The 26,084-nt window shown below is 41.4% G+C and overlaps 1 protein-coding gene across 1 annotated transcript in view; it reads left to right on the top strand.

Moving 5' to 3' along the window:
- Positions 1–26,084, top strand: part of cpamd8 (C3 and PZP like alpha-2-macroglobulin domain containing 8) — a 216,122-nt gene that overhangs the window by 12,252 nt on the left and 177,786 nt on the right. Inside the window, exons 3-10 of the mRNA XM_034179799.1 lie at positions 2,212–2,234; positions 2,677–2,842; positions 3,115–3,167; positions 11,560–11,577; positions 16,313–16,367; positions 16,624–16,737; positions 18,439–18,523; positions 18,642–18,750. Coding sequence (XP_034035690.1) covers positions 2,212–2,234; positions 2,677–2,842; positions 3,115–3,167; positions 11,560–11,577; positions 16,313–16,367; positions 16,624–16,737; positions 18,439–18,523; positions 18,642–18,750 — 623 coding nt within the window. The remainder of the gene's footprint in view (positions 1–2,211; positions 2,235–2,676; positions 2,843–3,114; positions 3,168–11,559; positions 11,578–16,312; positions 16,368–16,623; positions 16,738–18,438; positions 18,524–18,641; positions 18,751–26,084) is intronic.

Genomic DNA, 26,084 nt, shown 5'->3' with positions numbered 1-26,084 from the left:
TCGAGTTTCTTAGAAATTACAGGATTTCTGATTGTGGGATGAACATTGTTATGCCAACATGATGCTTTTGACTAATGACTGGCATAATTAAGGAAACCACCAATCAGAGTTAACATATATGGCTATGCTAACTGCAGTTTGTATGAACCAAAGATGACACTAACAGCATCAATTGAAGTTCGCTAGAAATTACAAAATTAATTAATTTTTTTACTCATGAGCCACTCAAAAAAATAATCCAGGTTTATGCCCCGTTTACACCGTACTGGGACCTATACAAAACCTACAATATCGTGACATGTTGTCAACTCTCACAGGTCTTGGCTGGTCTCCGTTCTGAGCTGTTATTTGCATTTACACCAAGCTTGCATTGCGACTGAATTGTGCAAGTCAAAAATATGTTAATAGCTGCGATCATTAATGCAACCCCATGCAAAGTCTATTACGACCCACAGGATCAAGTTGAGAGTGAGTTGAGATGTGAGAGTTTATCAAGACCGATTATGAGACCCATGTATCTGTTAACTGGTCACACAACTTGTGTGAGTGTTTTCAACAATTCAGTACATTCACAAACCTGCTGTAACCCGCAGAGGAGTGATGGTGACCAAGAGGAATCATTTTTCCAACCATGGAGACCCCATTATGACCAGCGTGCAACCCTAGTGGGAGTCAGTGAGAATGACAGCGAACAGGGATCATTTTTCGATTGCATCTTGGTCATGAACTCGGTGTAAATGGGGTGTAACCAAATGACTTGAGTCAGTATTACCAAGAGTGCATAAATCCCATGGGGGAATGACAAGTGAGCTGTATTTGTATTTTTATTTTAGAAATGAATGGATCAAAATTTAAAAATCCTCCAATCATATTGAAAAGTACATCACATTTTGTTGTCCAATCATAAAGATTCCACAAAGGTACTGAAAGTTACAAAGTTATGGGGTAAAAACAGAAAAAAATTATGAGAAATGTCAATTTCAGTTTGCACAGGGGTTGAAAGTTAGGGCCCCTTCACACATAGTATGAATAAGTACAAATCAGGGTGACTCATAACGAAACAGCTCATATGAGCGATCCACGAAAACATCGAGCCAGCGGGCAGACGTGAACAATGCTGCTGCAACGGAATTGTGCATGTGGGAACACAGTGCAGTTAGCTGCATGATGTGTAACCACATCACGCAGCTGCTGTGAAAATAACAAAATAAAAAATACATGCCACTCACGGGATTCAAACCTGCAATTTCCAAAATTTCTGAGTGCCAGCCAGAAACTTTACCACTGAGCTGCCATCACTGTCCTGTAAAAGGTGCGGGAAAATGCCTGAGATCAAGAAGGACATGGATGTATTTAAATATTTAAAAAGAAATAAAACCACACACCATATAAAAACACCACATTTTATTGAATCCCCCTTATCAAACGGGCAATACAAGTATACAACTGATTGTCTGCTGACTGTTTTCATGCTAATAGTATGACTGGCCACACATTTTATAAGTGCCAACTGAGCGGTGTTAGATGTTCTTGCATGTCACCTGGAATTTGGGCAACACCTGCCGCGAGAAGGTTCGATGGTCTCTCACAGTGCACGCTCTGTCTTTCAGCCGCTGGTGTGCACAAATAGTTGTAGCAACAGGCATACATATGAGGCATTGGAGGCAGCTACGATTTTACACGTATTGCATACGATTCCTGCTTCATGCACACTTCATGCACAATTCAACAACATTTGTACTGTGTGTGAAGGGGCCCTTAAAGTTGTTCCAATTTTGGTGAAAAGTGATACAAATTATCTTTACAACTCACTTTTTGATTGAGGTGACTAATACTCCAGTGCAACATATAGTCTGTAAAATACAATAATGTGACCCCTTTAACCGTGTGTTTGCTTCCCATCCAAACACTTGTGGTTCCATCTGCTGAAGTTAACCAACATAATCTTTGAATAATGACTTTGTAGCATCATTCCAACTCATGCTACTGGCCATTTGGTGCACAAAGAAAGTGATGAATTTGAATCTATCAGTAATACTGTTAAGTGGCAAAGAGACGCACTGCAGCTGGATTTTTTAAGATCGGTTGCCCACCTCTGGAAAACCCCCTGCTGACACGTAAATCCCACTATTATACTGTGTACTGTAGATGAAAATGTTGTCAGGAAGCCATGTTACAATATTTCCCATTTGTCTCTGTGCTCTAATTCAGACAAAGGCACCATCAAATTGAAGGTGAGTCTGCGTGTGCAGCTACGCCTGCAGGGAGCATGCTGCTTTCCAGAGATCTTTCAAACGCATGGTGATGTTTAGCAATGACAGCTGCACAGTAGTGAGAGCCTCTTGTCCGTTTGTGCACATTCCTCAGCCAATGTGCAAATCAGCACTAACATCATTTGTAACATCTGCTCTTTCATTGGGAATAAGGTAACAGCCTCAATATAACACGCAGCAGCTGTTGACTTGCATGTATGGTCCACCGCCCCCGACGGCTGGAATAGATCAATCTTATACGCACGGCTTGGTTCTCTCTCCCTCCTCCCTTAACCTCCACCCTCATTCTCGGCAAATACAGTCATGCGTAATGTGCTGTGTTTTAGTTTGGCACCTTCTTCTGGCCTTAAGAGTTTATGAAAGAATCCTTCCATTGATCTGACGCTTTTGTGTTTGCCACCAGGTTCCACCTGGGCTGAGAGGCCAGGCCCACCTGAAGGTGTGGGGAAACCGTCACCTTACAGAGGGAGGATACATCTTCCACAACTACACGACTGTCACAGTGGAGAGCAAGGGCACGGCTGTCTTTATCCAGACCGACAAACCCATCTACAAACCCAAACATAAAGGTTCGCACATAATAATCATCAGCTCATCACTGCACACACAAACTGAAGAGCCACAGTGTGCATGTACTACACTGATATGTGATCATGATCATTATTTGCTCTATGATTACTGATTTACTGCATTTTAATTAATCATCTTAATGCCTTTTTTCAGTTTTTCGGTTTGTGACTTCAGATATTCCAAACAAACAATGTTAGGCAATGTCCAAAATATTTTTAGATTAAAGGGATGTAAACTTGTGCATTCAAACTGTTTCCTTTTCTATCTTTAGTGCTCATTAATGTCTACACAGTGACCCCTGACCTGAGACCAGCCAATGACAAGGTAGTATGACATTTTCTATCAGGTTGAAGCCAACAGACCGTTGTTACACTCTCAATGTGCATGCTCAGTAGTGTGTAAATCTCATACGTGAATTACCTATTCATCCAAAATGTGCAAGTAGCGGCTCTTGCAGCTTATTCCAGAGGGCGCTGTTGTGCCATGATTGCCCACGATCCAAAAAAGTGCTAAAACAGGATGAAATGGCTTAATTTAATTTCATCTTTATTTAACCAGGTTAGTCCCATTGAGATTGAGATCTCTTTTACAAGGCAGTCCTCGACAGTTATAAAGTTTCCAATTCACCTAACCTGCATGTCTTCAAATGTGGGAGGAAACCGGAGCACCCAGAGGAAACCCATGCAAACACGGGGAGAACATGCAAACTCCACACAGAAAGGCCACAGGTGGGAATCAAACCCATGACCTTCTTGCTGTGAAGCAACAGTGCTAACCATTAAGCCACCATGCTGCCCATTGGATGATGTGCTGCCCGCTACTACCGATTGGATGGTTTAGTGAGGTCCTCGGATCAGCCGCACTGGGGTTGGAACACGGCCCTGGCAGAGCGTCAAGAAGATGATCAAACGTGACTATCTCGAGGAAGTCAAAGTCGTAACAAGTTTCTGTAGGTGAACCTGTGGAAGGATCATTAACGGTCTTCGGAAAAGGTGGCGGCAAGCACGCCGGCCCAGCCTGAGGCAGCCTCCTGCCATCCAAACTGAGGGACGGTACCCACCCCCAGCCTGACCCCCGGATGGGGAGCCCGCCCCAAGGCAACCCATGTGCTGGAGAGGGGGGATGACAGGGTCGGTGCGGACTCCTGGCCGCCTGCCCCTCCTCTCTCCCCACACACCTCCAGGTACTCAACTTTACGCCACTGTGCACGTGGGGAGGCACAGGGGTTTAATGAGTTATAGTTAATCTAGCGTGCCTCCTAACAGGCTGGTTTATAAACAGGCTGGTGATTTTTTTTTTTATGATGAATTCTTGAAGCTAATTAATAAACATGCTCCATTATGTAAATATAGAATAAAGGGGCGGGCTATTCCTTGGTTTTCCACTGAAATTGGAAACCTTTTAAAAGAAAGGGACCCTGCCTGGTCCAAGACACGAAAAACTAAAACACAGGCTGATTGGATAACTTTTCATCAGTTCATCAGAAACAAATGCACCTTCTTAATTTAGAAGGCTAAATCTGAATTTTATTTATCTAAAATCACCAAAAATTTTAAAGATCCCAAGAAGTTTTGGAAGGTTGTGAGATTTGCTTCTGGTGCTATGTCTCCTAGCGAGCTGCCTAATCACCTGGTCAAAGATTCTACAAATCTGACTTTAAAAAAACCAAACCTGTTTTAAATAGTGAATCTGCTGTTGTAAGATGTCCTCATGTTGAGTGCTCATTTCATTTTAAATATGTGTGTTTCTGAGGTCTGTCGGGCATTGAAGATGTTGGATTCCAAATAATCAGCTGGTCTTGATGGTTTGGATCCATTTTTTTAAGTTGGCTGCAGATATGATTGCTGAGCCTCTAACTTTTATTTTTAATTTGAGCCTAAGCACAAACAAACTCCCTAAAGTTTTGAAATCTGCTTTTGTCCTTCCACTGCTAAAGGGAGGCAAACCTTCAAATGTGAATAATTACAGACCTATCTCAAAATTATGCTTTTTAGCAAAAGTATTTGAAAAGTTGGTCTGTGATAATTTGAAGGACTTTATAGAATCAAACAATATTTTAAACCCTCTTCAGTCAGGTTTTAGGAAGCAACATAGCACAGTTACATCATTTAAAACATTTAAAATAGCAGTGTTTGAGGCACTGGATTCTAAAAAGTTTTGTGTTGCACTGTTTCAAAGGCATTTGATACTGTGGATCACAGAAACTCTTTACAAACATCTGTCTCCACACATGCTGTCTCTTGGTTTGCTGTTTATTTGGCAAGAGGACACAGTGCGTTCAGGTGGCTGTTAGTTCCACCTTCCTTGAGGTCACAAAAGGTGTTCCTCAAGGTTCAGTTTTAGGACCTATTTTGTTCACAATTTCTATTACTGACCTGTCAAATGCCTTCTATCATCTTTGTGCAGATGACACTGTAATCTATTGTTGTTCAAACAATTACACAGGCATTTGAATTTTTGCAGTCTGCTTTTGATGTAATGCAGTGCCGTCTAGAGAAATTCAAACTGTTCTTGAATGCTGAAAAATCCAAAATAATGTTTTTTTTTTTCAAAGTCACCTGTTTCCTTGGAGAATATACCATTAATTAAAATTGTCAGAAGTAAAACTCTCAAGCTAGCCAGCAGTTATTTGGGATTAATTATTGATACAGAGCTTTCTTTTAAAGTTCATCTTAAACACTTGATCTCCAAATTAACGGTGAATATTGACGCTGCCAATATTATCTATTAAATAATATTGTCTTATTGTTCTGATTGTCACATCTGGGATGCGTTTAAGGAACTTTGTCCACCTTTCTTTGGGCGAGTTACAGACTTTTGTCGCAATGTTATCCATAGATTCTGTCATGTCGGTGTATTTACATGGACGCACACCCGCATTAAAAGGCGCTGCTCCCTGCGGAGTTCTACGTGAGATACTTGCAGAGTACTCAGTGCGCATGTGCTAAACAATATAACAACGGTCTGTTAACTTCCATGTCCTACTAGCATTGTCAAAAATTGCAAAACATACAGCGGTGTCAGAGAAGGTCAACCGTGATGCAACGTTATCGTTGGTAATAAAATAAAAGCTGGCCAAAGGAAAAAGCAGGGTTAGATATGATTAAATTGCACTGTCTCATTTTAAGTGTCATTTGGTGTTGAAGCCATGACTTCCAGGCCCGCTAATTACTCCATACTTGAAACAAAGTGTCATACTAATGCTGCGTTCAAGACGGCTCAGAAAGTCCATGTTGCAAACTTCCAGAAACTGCTTTCAAATGATGAAAATATTCTTTTTTTTTGCACTACATATGCAAAATGTACTACAAAATATTTGTCATATATAACTTACAGTTGGGGAAGAATTATGTGTTAGGAGTGTATGAGTCTGTCTGTGTGAATGGGTGAAAGTGAGGCAAAAACTCTTTGACCTTGAAAGCACAATATAAATGCAGTCCATTTACCATTTACATTACTGTATTTTTGTTTTGCACATCATCAGACAACTTTAAACCAGTGCTTTTGTTGTTATTGTATGTATTTTTATAATCTTTATGAAAAAATATACCTCTGGTATTGAGGAACAAGTATTTTCCTGTGTATCAGTATTGAATTTGAAATTCTAGTATTGTGACATCCCTACCTCCTGTATGTACACTGAAAAATATTTCAAATTGCAGTCACTGCATTAAAACAGCAAACACATTATTATTGTGCATGTCAGCTGAGGCCAAAATCGAATATTTCATATTAACAGCAACAACAACAGAAGTATGTCTTAAGAGTTTCTGCTTCTGCCCCCATTGTCTGTTTCCACCCAAAAATAAATAAATCCATACCAGGCCAAGCCCAACTGAGTTGAATGAAAATCTCTTGTATTTATACTCCCTGTTTTGTAATGTTAAAATAAGTAAACAAATAAGAAATATTCAAGTGGTCATATTATTAACATTTTCAGCAAGCTAATATCTCTCACTGGGTGATTTTTACATAGATGTATAAGTGTGTAGACCAAAAATACCCCATTGATACTTGGGAGGATCTTGTCTCTAATAAACTACCTTTTTCTGTTCCTGTTGTTTTTAATGGAAGGGAACAGCTGCTTCCGATGCCATCTCTCCTTTCAGACAGGAGACGTCTCCTTGTGTTTCTCTCTCAGACCATGTGGGCTTATCGTCCAGAGAAAGAAGCCCAAAAATAGCCTTCCATTAAATATACTGTATTACAACATTCTAAAATAAGTGGTTTCAGGTTGAAATTTTGCTTATAGCACTTGAATTTATACATGTAAAGACATTGAATTGTGGGACTATGTAGATCTTTTCCAAAGAACCCAAACCATATGTAACCGCAAAAGGTAAAATAAATAAATGTACAATGTGGCCTCTTTAATTTTTTCTGCCTCAACCCCCTTTTTTCAATCAGTCATATAGTGTAATTTGGGTCAGGTCTGGCAGTATGAGATGGTATCAGGCATTACTGCATCACACTACAGAACTAATTGGCAACTACCCATCTCCACCTCCCCAAAATAGTCATCTATCTGGCTTCCCCTTGGCCTTTTCCACTTGCTGGGGTCCTCAGCACTGAGGCACTTGCATGCTGGCTCATGCTCTGAGAAACATGGCATGTAGAGGTACTATCCCAGTTACAATGAAGTTGGGATGTTGTGTGAAATGTAAATAAAAACAGAATATAATGATTTGCAAATCCTCTTCAACCTATATTCAGTTGAATACACCACAAAGACAAGATATTTAATGTTCAAACTGATAAACTTTATTGTTTTTGTGCAAATATCTGCTCATTTTGAAATGGATGCCTGTAACACGTTTCCAACAAGCTGGGACAGTGGCAACAAAAGACTGGGAAAGTTGATGAATGCTCAAAGAACACCTGTTTGGAATATTCCACAGGTGAACAGGTTAATTGGAAACAGTTGAGTGTCATGATTGGGTATAAAAGGAGCAGCCTCAAAAGGCTCAGCCGTTCACAAGCAAAGATGGGGCGAGGATCACCACTTTGTGAACAACTGCGTGAAAAAATAGTCCAACAATTTAAGAGCAATGTTTCTCAATGTTCATTTGCAAGGAATTTAGGATTCCATCATCTACAGTCCATAATATAATCTGAAGAGTCAGAGAATTTGCAGAACTTTCTACATGTAAGCGGCAAAGCCGGAAACCAACATTGAATGCCCGTGACGTTCGTTCCCTCAGGCAGCACTTCATTAAAAACCGACATCATTGTGTAAAGGATCTTACCGCGTGGACTCAGGAACACTTCAGAAAACCATTGTCAGTTAGTCAGTGGTTCCATCTGCCCTAACCCTAACCCTGACAGTTCGTCACTACATCTACAAGTGCAAGTTAAAACTCTACCATGCAAAGCGAAAGCCACACATCAACAACATCCAGAAACGCCGCCACCTTCTCTGGGCCTGAGTTCATTTGAAATGGACAGACGCAAAGTGGAAAAGTGTGCTGGGGTCTGATGAATCCACATTTCAAATTGTTTTTGGAAATCATGGACATCGTGTCCTCCAGACCAAATAGGAAAAAGACCATCCAGATTGTTACCAGTGCAAAGTTCAAAAGCCAGCATCAGTGATGGTATGGAGGTGTGTTAGTGCCCGTGGCATGGACAACTTACACATCTGTGATGGCACCATCAATGTTGAAAGGTACATCCAGGTTTTGGAGCAACACATGCTGCCAACCAAGCAACGTCTTTTTCAGGGACGTCCCTGGTTATTTCAGCCAGACAATGTCAAGCCACATTCTGCACGTGTTACTACAGCGTGGCTTGGTAGTAAAAGAGTGCAGCTACTAGACTGGCCAGCCTGCAGTCCAGACCTGTCACCCATTGAAAATGTGTGGTGCATTATGATGTGCAAAATACGCAACAGAGACCCCGAACTGTTGAACAACTGAAGTTGTACATCAAGTAAGAATGGGAAAGAATTCCACCTACAAAGCTTCAACAATTAGTGTCGTCAGTTCCCAAACGCTTATTGAGTGCTATTAGAAGGAAAGGTGATGTAACACAGTGGCAAACATACCACTGTCCCAGCTTTTTTGAAACATGTTGCAGGCATCCATTTCAAAATGAGCAAATATTTGCACAAAAACGGTTTATCAGTTTTAAATATCTTGTCTTTGTGGTGTATTCAATTGAATATACTGTAGGTTGAAGACGATTTGCAAATCATTGTATTCTGTTTTTATTTACATTTTACACAATGTCCCAACTTCATTGGAAATGGGGTTATAGTAGGCCTCATCTGAGTCACTACAAGTAGGTAACCAGTCATTTGACGCAAAGTCATTCCTGCAGGACCCACTCATCTTCCAAAGAGATCTAGTACCAAAGACATCCCCTTGTATCCTTAGGTGAGTAGTTAGTGCTCAACTCTCACAACCAAACACTAAGATTAGAAACACCAGGACCCTAAAGTCCTACTTTGTCCAGCAGAGGTATCAGCATCTCCAGCTGCCTCTGGACAGTGACTTCATGATTGTATAATCTCTTCCTTGGCATTTCTGAAGCTCAAACACATAGGAACCAGAAATGTCTCTGTTGAGATAAGTGAATCTCTTTAAAAGTTCAACAGTTTAACTGAAAACAGATAAGCTTCTGATGGCTGAGTCCAGGAAGCCACTTCAAGCCTGGATCTTAGTCTTGATACACGATGCTCACAAACTCACACACTCCCCTCTCAGCTTCCAGCTACTTTAATAAGGACATCCATTGATTCCATAAAGATAACAGCATCGTCCATGACCTCCATGACCTTACCCAACACCCAAGCTATGCAAACATTGAACAGTGTTGGATCCAGAACACATCCAGAATTCATTGGGCAGAAGTCAGAGACTGCACAGCACAGTTCCTGCATGCAGACAGGCTATGATATCAGGCAACGTATTGGGAATCCTGCAAATTCTCAGGATGTCCCTCAATGTAGTAGGGATGTGAATTGTTCAACAACTCACGATTCAATTCGATTCCGATTCTTGGGGTGACGATTCGATTCAGAATCGATTTTCGATTCAAAGAGCTCTGAGAAATAGTTATATTACTTAAAAATGTTTATGTTTAAGAAAATGCAGCTTTACAAGGTTAATCAAGTGATTCTAGATGTAAATTTACTTATCTGCTTTACTCGTTCGGCGTTGGCTGGCAGTTTAGCGAAGCGCTGGTCAGTAGTCGTCAGATACCGCTGCTCCCCTCTTTTAGCTCCGGGTGATGGTGTAGCATGTGGGCTTGCGGATTTGAAGTGTTTCTGAAGTACTTGACTTTCATTTTGCAGATTTTGCACACTGCATAAGTCATGTCAAGCTCCTTCTTACGCAGCAAATAATAAAATCCAAAATGCGCCCAAACATTTGCCTTCAGCAAAGACGGTGCTGGCTGAATTAGCTTTTCGTCCGTCATGCTAAGCTACAGCCACTGAACTCTGAAGCTAACGAGTGTTTGAAGCACGCCGGAACCCCCCCCCCCGGCGGGGACGCTGTAGTACGGAAGCCGTTGCCTGACAAACAGTACACGCAGCGAGTAAGCAAGAAAATGTTTAAAAAAATGCTTTTTAAAAATTGATTCTTGGACATTTTGGATCGATTCAGAATCGTAATAAATAAGAATCGCGATTCGGACGTGAATCGATTTTTTCCGACACCCCTACAGTGTAGCCTGATCAACCAAATGAAATGCTTTGCAAAAATCAACACAGACCACAAAGAAGCCCTGTCGATGTTCATGCTTGCATTCAGTGAGAACTTGCAGAGGCAAGATGTGTTCGATGGTATGAAACTACTCTGGTCACTGAGCAGCATGCAGCTGCCTTTAAATCCTGTTGAGAATAACGCATGTTGGAAGAGCAGTATAATACCCCTGTAGTTGTTGCAATCCAGGTGATTACAGGTTCTTTCTGATATAGAGTCTACCTACAAGTTTGATCGTAACTGCTTTTTAGTATAATGCTCTATTTTGCACTGTTAGAAGCATATTTTCCTCCATTTTCTTGACTCAGCACAGAATCATCCAAAAATTGAATGGTTCCTATTCCAGACCAGAAAGATTTGTGAAAACTAGCTAATTATATTGTGAGTAATCCTGCTAACATCCCACTGGCATGTGGGTGACAAATTAACCTTGTTGGCAGAGAAAATAACAGCCCTTACTAAAATTTTTATAGGATTTGTGGCCAGGGCTGTAGTCCATTTTCTAAGTTTGGTCTTGCAAAAATACTAATTCTCATTTCCTTCTTGGTGGCAAATGTCCACATTTCTGTTAATATTTTCCATTCAGTGCATTCGACTACAATCCACAAACACATGCAGCCCATCAGTGTGTATGCTACTAAACACATATGCATGTCTCATGAATCAAATTAGTGGAATTCAGGGGGATAACCTGGTTTCCATGAGGGCAGATAAATGTACAGTTGCCTATTTAGAGAAGCCAAGCTTGAGTCATTTCTCTTGGAATGTTAGCAGTGGCTCCGGCTATACAGTGCCACTCTGAAGACAGACGGTTTATTGTTAGCAATTATAAAAGTCTGCTGCTGGTAAAACGTCAAGCTTGCTTTGACGGACGGTTGATTGTTGGATACAAAAAGAGAAAGTTGACATGCTGGCAGGACTTATTACTTTGTGGGCTTTACGTTTGTTCTTTTTTTTTTTATCTAATTCTCCTGTTGGATTTGTCCTTCTTTCGTTTCTGTGTTTTACAGATGGAGGCGTATGTTTTGGTGAGTGGAGGCTGGCGGGACCACCCAGGGTTGGCAGAGTCACATCTCTGAAGGGGCAATTTGAGTTCCTGGCCTGGTCTGAGATTACAGAGCAGAAGTCATAGTGGCTCACCGAGATAACAGGGCGCTCTTTGAACGAGTACATGGATAAACAGCATGAAAGGAAGCTCCTCTTCTCCTCTTTTGTCTCCCTCACCTGCATGCATTACTCATTCTTGTTTATTCTCTCCTTCCCCAGAAGATGATATGTTTGTTGGACACAAAACATAAGAAACTTTGCTTTGTGAAAACACAGAGATAATATTTTGTGACTGCTCTTTTACATTTAGCTTCTAGTGTAGATCAGCTGAGGAACATCACATAAGACAGAGTGTCAAATTAATGAGAACTGTTTGATTTGGGAGGGACTCTGAGTAGAGGCTTTGCTTCTTCACATTGAAAGGAGCCAGCTGAGGTGGTTCTGGCATGTGGTCATCTCCCTAGGGAGATCCAACTGGGAGGAGGCTCCAGGGAAGACCAAGGACACGCTGAAGGGATTATATCTTCCAGCTGGCTTGGGAACACTTCTGCATCCACCAGGAAGGGTTAGAGGTTGTGGCAGAGGATAGGGAAATGTGGGATGGCTGCTTGGTCTGCTGCTACCATGACTTGGACATGGAAAACTTGCAGAAAATGAATGAACATGCAATTTAACTCAACAATGGCAAACATATGAATGCATGGTAAATTAAAGGAAAAGACAATGCAGTGTGTTAGTCAGCTGATGGACCACCGCGTGCCACCAGATCATCTTCACTGCACCTTGGCTTTGATTCTACAAGCCTCTATAAGTCTCTTTTAGGAATGGAACAAAATTCTAACATAGGATCCAAAATCTCCCATTGGTATTCAGTTGGGTTGAGATCTGTTGAGTTCAAATGATGTAGCATACTAATCAATTCATTCTGTGAGTCCTCATGTCTGATGGATGGGCCCATTTGTTGAATTTCTCCAAAAATTTACTCTGGCTTTTCCTTTAATTTCTTGCCTGACTGTATGTCAGTCTGCTTAACAATTAACAGGCAAAGGGGTCATTCATATTCTGCAAAATTGGTTGCAGTTTGGGTATGTTTAACATGAAATCCTAAGTGCCAAAATTCTGTACATCATATAAAACCTGCACTGCTGTAACCAAAATTTAGGCCTGACATCACTTGTTATAGAACACCGTGACTTACGTAAGGGCCCCTTCACACATAACACGAAAGACGCAGAAACTGGAAGGAAATCAGTGAACCAAACATGTAATGGGGACTCACGAACCAACCACCTGCTGTTGTGAGGGACGCACGCTCGCACAGGCGTGCACGATACATCTGCCACGGTTTCTTGCACATGCACGAGCGTGCATGAACACAGTGCAAGCAGCTGGAACATGTACCACATTGCGCCGCTGATGTGGACAAAAATAAAATAAAAACTAGCTGGATAATTAGTGAAATTCACTGGGTTGATATTAGTAATAAATAAAAGGGGACACAATACAGAACCCTGCGGTTAAATAACCCTGTTTAAAAAAATAAATAAAAATGCCACTCACGGGATTTGAACCTGCAATTTACAAAAGCTCAGATTACCACATCGAAACTTTACCACTGCACTACAATCACTGTGTTATAACAGGAGCGTAAAATGTCTAAAATCAGCAAGGAGATAAATGTATTTAAAAAAAAAAAAAGAGAAAAAAGCATAATAACTGACAAACTGGCATTTGTTACGGCGTATTTTTGGTGATACATAACTGAAAGTGGCGTATTTGTGGCACTGTTGGCTTGTCAAATTGTCATAGTCCTGGGGCGCAGGTGTTCTGCCGGACATGCGTGTTGGGCCGGACACGCGTGACATTCTGATCGCCGGCTGCGTGAGCTAATGATGCATTTCACATGCAGCAGCCTGCCGAGGTGTGCTGTGTGCGGCTGCTGCTGCAGCACGGCTGTGTGCGTTTCAACGTGGTTGTGCGGCCTCCATATGATCATGTCTGTAAATACATATCAGCATGTCATACAAGTGTGCTCTCCCCCTGCACGCCACATGTGTTGGAGGGGAGTGGGGTGAGGGTGGGGGTGGGGGACGAAACACACACCCGCCACATGTGGGGGAGGGGGTCGCAACACACGCACATGTGCGATACACATGGGTGCCACGTGTGTTGCTTTTTGCAATGCCACACTCGTGGGGACACTTAGACAAATTGCACATCCAGCTTGAAAGTGATTGTCTGCTCACTATTTTACTTTTTTTAATCGCTATTTTTTAATGGCCACACATTTTCTAAGTGTCAAGCAAATGGTGTTGGATGTTCGTGTGTGTCACCTGGAATTTGGCCGACACCTGCCGGGAGAGGTATAGAATGGGCTCTCACAGGGCACACTCTGTCTTTCAGCTGCTGGTGTGTGTATAATTGTAGTGACAGGTGTACGAAGTGTTGGAGACAGGTCAGATTTTTCACGAATGGCCTTGGTGCGCTAGTCGGCTTCAATCATGTTATGTGTGAAGGGGTCCTAACAGAAGTTCATATCTACGCGTCTGCTCGTTATATGAGAAACACCCACTGACGCAGACTGTGCTCTGTGGGACATGCCCACCTGGTCTGTGAGAGAATGAGTGACAGAAACAGAAAGCGCGGTTCATTTCCATTTAAAGCAACAGGCACAGAAAAGGCTAATTTCTACATGACAGTAATGTTTTTAGAAGGGATGGCCCAGTACTATGTTTTTTTGTGGAATCGTGAATATGCGTACTTCAGTACTTGTCATCACCAAAATTACAGTTACTCTACCATACATAGTTTGAAAATGGTTTACACGACCATTTGATTCATAAAAGTAGACACAAATGTAATAAACAGAAAATGTAACGTTACTGCTTCACCTCAGGGAGCTTTGGTGGCTGATTCCTGGCACACTCTTAAAATGAATGACAGATGACACTGCAATTGGTTTTAGTTGCTGTTATTCATAAAACATGTCCAAGACTACTTAAGTGGATAAATCCAACCCCTTTATGCCTTGCACTCTCTTATTCATAAAAGTGGAGTCAGACACGCCCCAAATGCACATTTGCTATCCACTCTAGTCTGTGTTGTCGATCATCAAGATAAAGTCCAACAAGTCTAATTTTCACCTGTCTCCATCTCAAACATACTCATGAATGACAAACACTTGTTGCCTGAGATCAGGTAGTGTTGCCATGTACTGTCCTGCCTCACATCAGAAAAAAGGTTCTTATGGCTGCACATAAAGTTCCCTTTGTTTCTTAGGGTCATCTCTGCAGCACAGTGGCAGCAGGAATCACATTTCATGTTAAACCCTCAGACAATCCACAACAACTTTGGATGTTTTCTCAAAGCCTCAGAGGGCTTGCGTTGTTCAACCTACTTTTGGCTTTCCTTCTTTATGTTTGTCATCTTTGTTTATTTGAGGATGCGTCCAAACTACTGACTTTGCTCTAACTCTACCTTCCTATTCATCCACCTTGTGGTTAATTACTGTAAATTATGCTGGTATAATTACACGAGGCAGTGCCTTGCAAAACGCCCAATACTACTATTGGCTTTGGTGCTTTTGTATGTTGTGTATTCGAGTTGCCATGCTGTTTTCTGTATACCTGATCCTGTCAGGTCTCAGAGGTTTTGCAGAGTACTGGATGTCCCTTTTGGATAAAGCACAAACCTTCCTCCCCCAACACTCATAAGTTAACTTATTCATTACTTGTTCCACATATGACCTAATGTATTGAGGTTTGGGGAACTACCTACAAAACAAATTCAATATTTTTACTACAAAAGAAATCCATAAGAAGTATTAGTAATAAACCAAATCGTGAGCCAACAAATCCATTGTTTGTCTGTTTACGCATTTTAAAGTTTTGGGACCTGATTGATTATAATACAAATTGTGTTTAAAATAAAAAATAAACTTTTACCACAACAGGTCCTGACCTGTTCAAAATGAGAGACTCCAGTTATAATTTGCAAGGAATATTATTTTAAAAATCAAAGATTGGAACTACTGTAAAGTCATTGTGTTTCTGTTAAAGGTGTTAATATTTGGAATTTGTGCTTGGATAACATTAAATCACTTAGTAACTTGGGTGGCTTTAAAAGGCTCTACAAAAATCATTTAATAGCTTGTCATGGTGTGATGAATTAGGTTTATGGATTTTGTTTTGTTTTTGGGTTTGTGCATGGTGCACTGCTGTTTGCAGGTTTGTGTTTTGAAATTTTAGTTCAGTGATTAATTTATATTTTGTATTAGTTATCATGGGTATATGTATATTTTTATATACATATGTATACGTTTTTACTTTTTTGGTTAAAGGGGTGGGCGTTTATACGCTTTTGCTTCTGCCTACACTCTTTCGTTACATGGGTGCGTTGTTGGATTGTGAGTTCACTTTGTTATTTTGGGTCTGTGTGTGCGGAATAAATGCATTCATTCATAATATTTAGTTGACAGACCACTGAGGAAGAACAGGAGCTACATGCATGTTTTTCCATGTGGAATTGGAAGGGCATCTATCGTGAGACGTGCCAAATCCCATTGTGCCTCTCTACCGGATCGTGTGGCAGCTGAAAGCAAAACACTGATTTTATCATACATGCAAAGACCCATATAGGCTGACAAAAAAGTGTATAACCCCTTAAAGAAATGTGCCATTAACCCAATGGTCTAATCTGCTGTTTTGATATTTTCAGGATCCGAGAGGATCCAGGATGGTACAGTGGAATTCTCTTAAATCTGTCTGCTGTGGTGGGTCACATCTTCTCTCCTATATCTTCTATTGTGCAACACATAAAATCACATTTAATTGCAGTATTTCTCAAATAACATTTAATGTAGGTGGACAGTCTTCTTTTAGACATATAATTTTAGGACTGCCTCAACTGGACACTGTGTGTCACCTCTGCATTGTAATTGTCGTGTCAGGTGTATACAGTGGTATATAATTAACCACTACCACACACACACAGGTACTGAACTTAATAACTGTGTTTCTGTCTCGTAGGGGTTGTGAATATGAGTTTCCCTCTGTCGGACCAGCCTGTGTTTGGAGAGTGGTTTATCTTTGTGGAGCTGCAGGGCCACACATATAACGTGTCGTTTGAAGTGCAGAAGTATGGTGAGGGCCTGAGCATCAACAATATTTTAAGACATTTGAATACATTTTATTATATATATATTTGTGTGTGTGTGTGTGTGTGTGTGTGTGTGTATGTATTATATAATCTATCAACTAGATTGGTTATTCTAGATTACCAGATTACGGGATTCCTTGAATGGAATATTGATTTATACTGATGTCATGCTGCGCCAGTTGCTGTATTTTAAACATTATTGATTTTATGATAGTTGGTAATAGTGACAGAGTTGGGCCGATATAAATAACTTTACATTGTACCACAGCATAGTGTCATCATGACATTTTTATAGGGATGTAGACCTCTGAAGTGTGACATCACATATCCATGACAACGCTCAAGATGGTTTGACCTTGTCTTTTCAAAATGGCCGTTTTGTGTTTTGAAAACCAATATGAGTGCAATATGTGGACTTTTTGTCATCCTGTACAGTGGTGATGGATTAAAAAAATATGGTGAGCTATTTATGTATATATCAGTCTTATGTTTGATAATAAAATTTCAATGTAATTCTGCCCAGAATGCGAGTAGACTCCATGTTATGGACAAACCTTCCAACACAGGAATTATTCTGGTTGTACAGCTAACGCCTTGTTATGGTTGTACACAGGAGCTCACTTTGGAACTGTATTACTTGTACTTCCAGTACATTCCCCTTAACACACACTCAAAATGTCCCAATGGCATAGATCTTCAACAGGCCCAGCTAAATAGAAATACATGGTGATTGTAATTTTAACTGAGGTGGTTTTGGCATTTGGTAAGGATGCCCCCTGGGCAGCTCCTTAGAGAGGTGTTCCAAGCACCTACATCTGGGGAAGACCCAGGATTAGGTGGAGAGATTATATCTCCACACTGGCCTGGGAACGCCTCGGGATCCCCCAGTCAGAGGTGGTCAATGTGACCTAGGAGAGGAAAGTTTGGGGTCTCCTGCTGGAGCTGTTGCCCCTGTGACCCGATCCCGGATAAGCGGTTGAAGATGAATGAGTCAGTGAGTAATTGTAAAACGGAGGGAAGGGAAATAGTGGCAATAAAACTAAAGAGAACACAAAGCATCTGGTGTGCAAGCTTTGTTTTTCTGTTGTTGTATGAGTTGATGCCACACCTATTCACATTCTGGAATTCTTTCAGTGCTGATGCTCCTTTACATGATTCACAGTTTATCTTTAGTGTGGTGATAAGTCACTTCACACCCTTTGAAGTTCACATGCATCAGTAGATCTGCTGGTCAAATCCTCTAACATAGTCCACAATTCTTGTTTTCCTCCAATTAAGAAATAAAGTCAATGCTCCATAAAACCTCCAATTTGTTGTCCCAAACTTGCCACCTCGAATCATCATAATGCTCCTGTCACGTCTCTTTTTGTAAATTGGTTTGTTGTCTTGGTTGTGCTTGGCTCAGCCTTGGTTGATCACAGGGCTGAAAGTGTTAGTCTGTTGCAATACTTTCATCTAATGCCTTTTTGTTTTAGTTCCACACTGTTTCTACTGTATTGTTTTGAAGAGGAGCTACATTTTAATCACTGGTATTTTTGTAAGCCCCTATACGCACGTCTAACTGTAAAATAACACCACTTGTTGCTAGTGTTCACTTTTCTGCTCCCTGTTGATGGCTTTTTGTTGTATTTATGATACATTCCACAAATGTGTTTGTTACTGAACTACCTTTGCCACCCTCACAGTGATGCCCAAGTTTGAGTTGGTGATTGATCCACCGCGCTACATCCGTGAGCTGCACTTGTGCGAGCAAGCCACTGTCAGAGCAAGGTGTGGTAAAGCAATGTTAAAACAGTTGACCTGTACAATTTTTTTGACATATGTATGAGATGTGTGTTAAACTTTATTAATCATGTGAAAGCACTTTATTTCTATGAATGTGGTACAGGTATACCTTTGGGAAGCCAGTGACGGGGAAGTTGACTGTGAACATGTCAGTGAATGGAGTTGGCTATTACCGCCATGAAATGGGGCATCCTGTTATCAAGACGATGGAGGTCAGTTTGGAATGAGTTACAGAAAATGTACTCTGTTTATTTTTCTGTCTCTTAACAACCCTCAAACACTAAGATTTGCTAATCCAGTAAGAGCAAGACATCTTAATGTTTTGGCGAATCCAGAGAGACCCAGGGTCAGTTCTCTGCACATTGCTGAAAATATCCCTGATCAACTGGCTTTTGCACGAGCTGCTAATTCTGATCATGGGTATTCTGGTTTGTCGGGTTCTTCATATTACACACAAACACACACACACACACACACATAGGTACACCTTGCTAGTACCGGTGTTGCAGACCAAACGGTCCGCCCCTAAAAATTGGTCCGCCCTGCCTCCACTGTGCATGTGTCATTTCAGACCACAGCAGCACGTGTGAGACTGACTGTCTTCACCCAAAGCGTTCAAATGGATTAATGGGATTATTAACCATCAGATGACAAGGTAGAACCTCTTAAATCATTCTAAAGCCAGTTTTATGTAGAAATGAGGCTGTTTTAAGCAGAAATGAGGCGATATTCCATGACAGTTTGAAATGACGGACGCCCAGTGAACACAACAGCTAGCATCCTGTGTAGCCGCGTCACTCTGATCGCTTCCTCTGTCTTTTATGATGAAATAATGCTGAATTTGTGTGGAAATGGTTGTTGGACAAAAGCTTCGGGTATCTGTTGCTGAGACAGATGATGACTGGAGTGCAGTTTTAAGTAGAAACGAGGTGATAACCCGCGAACTGCAGCTGATGATGCATGTGCAGTGAAGGCAGGGCGGACCAATTTTTAGGGGGGACTGTTCGGTGTGCGACACCGGGTTCAACCCCCTTTTGCCTTCAAAACTCCCTTAATTCTCCACAGCATAGATTCAGCAAGGTGTTGAAAATATTCCTCAAACATGTTGGTCCATATTGACATGATAGCATCATGCAGTCTTCCCATTCTCTTCTGACTTCTGACATCAACAAGGCATTTTCGTCCACACAACTGGATATCTTCTCTTGTTCAAACCATTCTCTGTAAACTCTAGAGATGGTTATGCATGAAAATATCAGTAGATCAGCAGTTTCTGAAATACTCAGACCAGCCGGTTTGGCACCATCAATCATGCCACATTCAAAGTCACTTAAATCCCCTTTCTTCCCCATTCTTATGTTCAGTTAGAACTTCAGTAAGCTGTCTTAATCACATCTAGATGTGCAGAGCACTCTGGAGCAGATTTTCATCCAGGATGTCTCTGTACATTGCTGCAATCCTGACTAGTGTCCCAGTTTCTGCTGCTGAAAAAACATCCCCACAGTGTGATGCTGCCACCACCATGCTTCACTGTAGGGATGATGCCTGGTTTCCTCCAAACATGACACCTGGCATTCACGCCAAAGAGTTCAATTTGTGTCTCATCAGACCAGAGAATTTTTCTTTCTCACGGTCTGAGGGTCCTTCAGGTGCCTTTTGGCAAACTAGAGGCACGCTGCTATGTGCTTTTTACTAAGAGTGGCTTCCGTCTGGCCACTCTACCATCCAGACCTGATTGGTGGATTGCTGCAGAGATGGTTGTCCTTCTGGAAGGTTCTCCACTCTTGACAGAGGAATGCTGGAGCTCTGATAGAGTGACCATCGGATTCTTGGTCACCTCCCCAGCTAAGGCTCTTCTCCCCCGATCGTTCAGTTTAGACAGGCGGCCAGCTCTAGGAAGAGTCCTGGTGGATCTAAACTTGTTCCATTTGTGGATGATGGAGGACACTGTGGCCATTGGGACCGTCAAAGCAGCAGAAATGTTTCTGTATCCTTCCCCAGATTTGTGTCACGAGACAATCATGTCTTGGAGGTGTACAGACAATTCCTGTGACTTAACTCTTGGTTTGTGCTCCAACATGCTGTCAACTGTGAGACCTTATATGTAGACAGGTGCATGCTTTTCCAAAACATGTCCAATCAACTGAATTTACCCCAGGTGGACTCCAATTAAGATGTAGAAACATCTCAAGGATCAGTGGAAACAGGATGCACCTGAATTTTGAGCTTCATGGCAAAGGCTGTAAATACTTATGTACATGTGATTTCTTAGTTTTTTTATTTTTGTAAATTTGCAAAAGTTGCAACAAAATGCTTTTACCATTATATATATATATGTGTGTGTGTGTATATATATATATATATACCAAACATGAGAAGGTGGATATGGAGAGGGAAAATAAGAAAAACCCGCAGTGATTCTTGGCCCGAAACACAAAGCAAGCGTCATGCTGGCATTTCGCCTGAGTTGTGTGTTGATTTTTATTTTGGCATCCATGTTAACAAATTTATCTTTGCAGATAGGCAGCATCGGGGACAAGTTCTGGTGTTCAAGTGTCGCGCCTGTGTTGTGTTGTGTTGTGTTGTGTGAGCTGCTCACCTCTTGAGACCAGAACCAGTGCTTATTTTTACACACAAACCACACGCAGCATGCAGCAAAATAGACAAATAAATGATTTACAGACAGGCATTTTGACATAATACTGGTAACATTAAAAAATGAACACGTTATACTTTATACGACTTTATATGAGTTGGAAAATAACTCACAGCAATGACAAATACATTTTTTACTTTTCAGTGATTGAAAAGAGTTACATGAAACTGTCTGGTTACAAGAACTCACTTTCTGTTGTTTCTGACTCCTCACCCACATAAAGCTCTGTGGCTCCAGATTATAAAGATAACGTAAAAGGACAAAGTCTGCATTTACTTGTGTACCATTTTATATTTTTAGGTTTACATATTAATACACATTTTCCATGTCATGTGGACTTGCTTCAGAAAGGGCATCTGGCATAAAAACTTGTCAAATCAGCATGTCGATTCACCTCAGATTTGCTGTGGTGACCCCGATTGAAACAAGGGATGAGCTGAAGGGAGTTACTTACACTCAACAAAAATATAAACGCAACACTTTTGGTTTTGCTCCCATTTTGTATGAGATTAACTCAAAGATCTAAAACTTTTTCCACATACACAATATCACCATTTCCCTCAAATATTGTTCACAAACCAGTCTAAATCTGTGATAGTGAGCACTTCTCCTTTGCTGAGATAATCCATCCCACCTCACAGGTGTGCCATACCAAGATGCTGATTAGACACCATGATTAGTGCACAGGTGTGCCTTAGACTGCCCACAATAAAAGGCCACTCTGAAAGGTGCAGTTTTATCACACAGCACAATGCCAAAGATGTCGCAAGATTTGAGGGAGCGTGCAATTGGCATGCTGACAGCAGGAATGTCAACCAGAGCTGTTGATCGTGTATTGAATGTTCATTTCTCTACCATAAGCCATCTCCAAAGGCGTTTCAGAGAATTTGGCAGTACATCCAACCAGCCTCACAACCGCAGACCACGTGTAAACACACCAGCCCAGGACCTCCACATCTAGCATGTTCACCTCCAAGATCGTCTGAGACCAGCCACTCGGACAGCTGCTGAAACAATCGGTTTGCATAACCAAAGAATTTCTGCACAAACTGTCAGAAACCGTCTCAGGGAAGCTCATCTGCATGCTCGTCGTCCTCATCGGGGTCTCGACCTGACTCCAGTTCGTCGTCATAACCGACTTGAGTGGGCAAATGCTCACATTCGCTGGCGTTTGGCACGTTGGAGAGGTGTTCTCTTCACGGATGAATCCCGCTTCACAATGTCCAGGGCAGATGGCAGACAGCGTGTGTGGCGTCGTGTGGGTGAGCGGTTTTCTGATGTCAATGTTGTGGATCGAGTGGCCCATGGTGGCGGTGGGGTTATGGTATGGGCAGGCGTCTGTTACGGACGAAGAACACAGGTGCATTTTATTGATGGCATTTTGAATGCACAGAGATACCGTGACGAGATCCTGAGGCCCATTGTTGTGCCATACATCCAAGAACATCACCTCATGTTGCAGCAGGATAATGCACGGCCCCATGTTGCAAGGATCTGTACACAGTTCTTGGAAACTGAAAATGTCCCAGTTCTTGCATGGCCGGCATACTCACCAGACATGTCACCCATTGAGTATGTTTGGGATGCTCTGGACCGGCGTATACGATATTGTGTACCAGTTCCTGCCAATATCCAGCAACTTCACACAGCCATTGAAGAGGAGTGGACCAACATTCCACAGGCCACAATTGACAACCTGATCAACTCTATGCGAAGGAGATGTGTTGCACTGCATGAGGCAAATGGTGGTCACACCAGATACTGACTGGTATCCCCCCCCCCCAATAAAACAAAACTGCACCTTTCAGAGTGGCCTTTTATTGTGGACAGTCTAAGGCACACCTGTGCACTAATCATGGCGTCTAATCAGCATCTTGATATGGCACACCTGTGAGGTGGGATGGATTTTCTCAGCAAAGGAGTAGTGCTCACTATCACAGATTTAGACTGGTTTGTGAACAATATTTGAGGGAAATGGTGATATTGTGTATGTGGAAAAAGTTTTAGATCTTTGAGTTCATCTCATACAAAATGGGAGCAAAACCAAAAGTGTTGCGTTTATATTTTTGTTGAGTGTACATATTAAAACGTTCAACAAGAGGTACTTTTTTGGCTGCTCAGTGGCCTCCATGTACATGTATGTGTGTGTGCGTGTGTATGGCTTTGATCATGAATAAACTGGGGAGGGCAGTTTGATATGCTTATATATTTTGGGTCAAGGATGAATGCTGCAAAAACAAAAGGTTGAAAGGACTAATATTTTTGGAGAAATTAGGCATTTTATCTCACAACAGTGAACAATGGACGTTGATAATTACATTCTGGGCTCACATGCCATTACAGCAGGGGGCGGTAAATCAACTATATATTTAAAGACAAGTGGCCTCTGTGTATATGCATGCATGCGTGTGTGTTGTGTATATAACTTCGAACTAGGAGAGCTGACATTTGCTCAAGGATGAACGCCGTGAAAATGGAAAGTTGATAGGACTAATATTTTTGGAGAAATTACGGATATTACGTAACAACAGTGAACGATGGACGTTGATAATTACATTGTAGACTCACACTCCATTCCAAATCATTATTGAAATTTTGCATAATTTATTAGCACCTTTGAAAAATGTCAGCTACATATTTTTAAACACTTCCCAATCTAGAGCCTGTGGATCCCCATAGGCTCTGCACTAGTTTACTTTGACTTCAATTTTTTTTTGCAAACAATATGAACCCAAGATATTTCAGGTTTTGTGGTTTCAGCTTCATTTCATTTGAATTTAAGGCCAGTATATGAACAAAGTAAAAAGAAAAGATTCCCTCCCAAACTGCTGTAAAAGTAATGACTTAAAGCACTTGCAATGCTGTTCTTCTTATTAAAGCATCGATTATAGCCAGTGCCTCCTGCGAGCATGGTGTAGCCAGTGGTTGAGCAGGATTCCAAAGAGGCACCATTGATATTCATCATCTAATCTTGTTTGCAAACCTGTACTTGAGCAGTCTTGAATTTACAGATATGTTGCTTTGACAACCAATCCAACAACTGTTTTGTCTATCATGCTAAATCATTATCAATTTGACTTAAAGCAGTGATCCACATATGAAATAAAGAATACGTGGATCAGGGGCGTGCTGGGAACATTTTTCAGCCCGGGAGTTTCATATCCAACCGGCCCACAAACTGCCAGCGTACAGAGATAATAAGAGTTCTGCTGTGGCATTTAAATCCAGCATTTATGTGCTGACTGATTGTGAAAATTGGGTGGCTTATAATACAACCCCTGGCAAAACTTATGGAATCATCGGCCTCGGCGGATGTTCATTCAGTTGTTTAATTTTGTAGAAAAAAAAGTAGATCACAGACATGACACAAAACTAAAGTCATTTCAAATGGCAACTTTCTGGCTTTAAGAAACACTATAAGAAATCAAGAAAAAAAAATTGTGGCAGTCAGTAACGGTTACTTTTTTAGACCAAGCAGAGGGAAAAAAACATGGAATCACTCAATTCTGAGGAAAAAATTATGGAATCACCCTGTAAATTTTCATCCCCAAAACTAACCAATCCAATCAGATCTGCTCGTTAGTCTGCATCTAAAAAGGAGTGATCACACCTTGGAGAGCTGTTGCACCAAGTGGACTGACATGAATCATGGCTCCAACATGAGAGATGTCAATAGAAACAAAGGAGAGGATTATCAAACTCTTAAAAGAGGGTAAATCATCACGCAATGTTGCAAAAGATGTTGGTTGTTCACAGTCAGCTGTGTCTAAACTCTGGACCAAATACAAACAACATGGGAAGGTTGTTAAAGGCAAACATACTGGTAGACCAAGGAAGACATCATAGCGTCAAGACAGAAAACTTAAAGCAATATGTCTCAAAAATCAAAAATGCACAACAAAACAAACGAGGTACGAATGGGAGGAAACTGGAGTCAGCGTCTGTGACCGAACTGTAAGAAACCGCCTAAAGGAAATGGGATTTACATACAGAAAAGCTAAAAGAAAGCCATCATTACCACCTAAATAGAAAAAGACAAGGTTACAATGGGCTAAGGAAAAGCAATCGTGGACTGTGGATGACTGGATGAAAGTCATATTCAGTGATGAATCTCGAATCTGCATTGGGCAAGGTCAAATCAAATCAATTCAATTTTATTTATATAGCGCCAAATCACAACAAACAGTTGCCCCAAGGCATTTTATATTGTAAGGCAAGGCCATACAATAATTACGGAAAAACCCCAACGGTCAAAACGACCCCCTGTGAGCAAACACTTGGCGACAGTGGGAAGAAAAACTCCCTTTTAACAGGAAGAAACCTCCAGCAGAACCAGGCTCAGGGAGAGGCAGTCTTCTGCTGGGACTGGTTGGGGCTGAGGGAGAGAACCAGGAAAAAGACATGCTCTGGAGAGGAGCAGAGATCAATCACTAATGATTAAATGCAGAGTGGTGCATACAGAGCAAAAAGAGAAAGAAACACTCAGTACATCATGGGAACCCCCCAGCAGTCTAAGTCTATAGCTGCATAACTAAGGGATGGTTCAGGGTCACCTGATCCAGCCCTAACTATAAGCTTTAGCAAAAAGGAAAGTTTTAAGCCTAATCTTAAAAGTAAAGAGGGTGTCTGTCTCCCTGATCTGAATTGGGAGCTGGTTCACAGGAGAGGAGCCTGAAAGCTGAAGGCTCTGCCTCCCATTCTACTCTTACAAACCCTAGGAACTACAAGTAAGCCTGCAGTCTGAGAGCGAAGCGCTCTATTGGGGTGATATGATGGGACCTGATTATTCAAAACCTTATAAGTAAGAAGAAGAATTTTAAATTCTATTCTAGAATTAACAGGAAGCCAATGAAGAGAGGCCAATATGGGTGAGATATGCTCTCTCCTTCT

The sequence above is a fragment of the Thalassophryne amazonica genome, chromosome 10, assembly GCF_902500255.1.
Source record: "Thalassophryne amazonica chromosome 10, fThaAma1.1, whole genome shotgun sequence".
Taxonomy (NCBI): Eukaryota; Metazoa; Chordata; class Actinopteri; order Batrachoidiformes; family Batrachoididae; genus Thalassophryne; species Thalassophryne amazonica.
The sequence above is the reverse complement of the archived record's forward strand: the minus strand, read 5'-3'. Positions and strand labels throughout refer to the sequence as shown.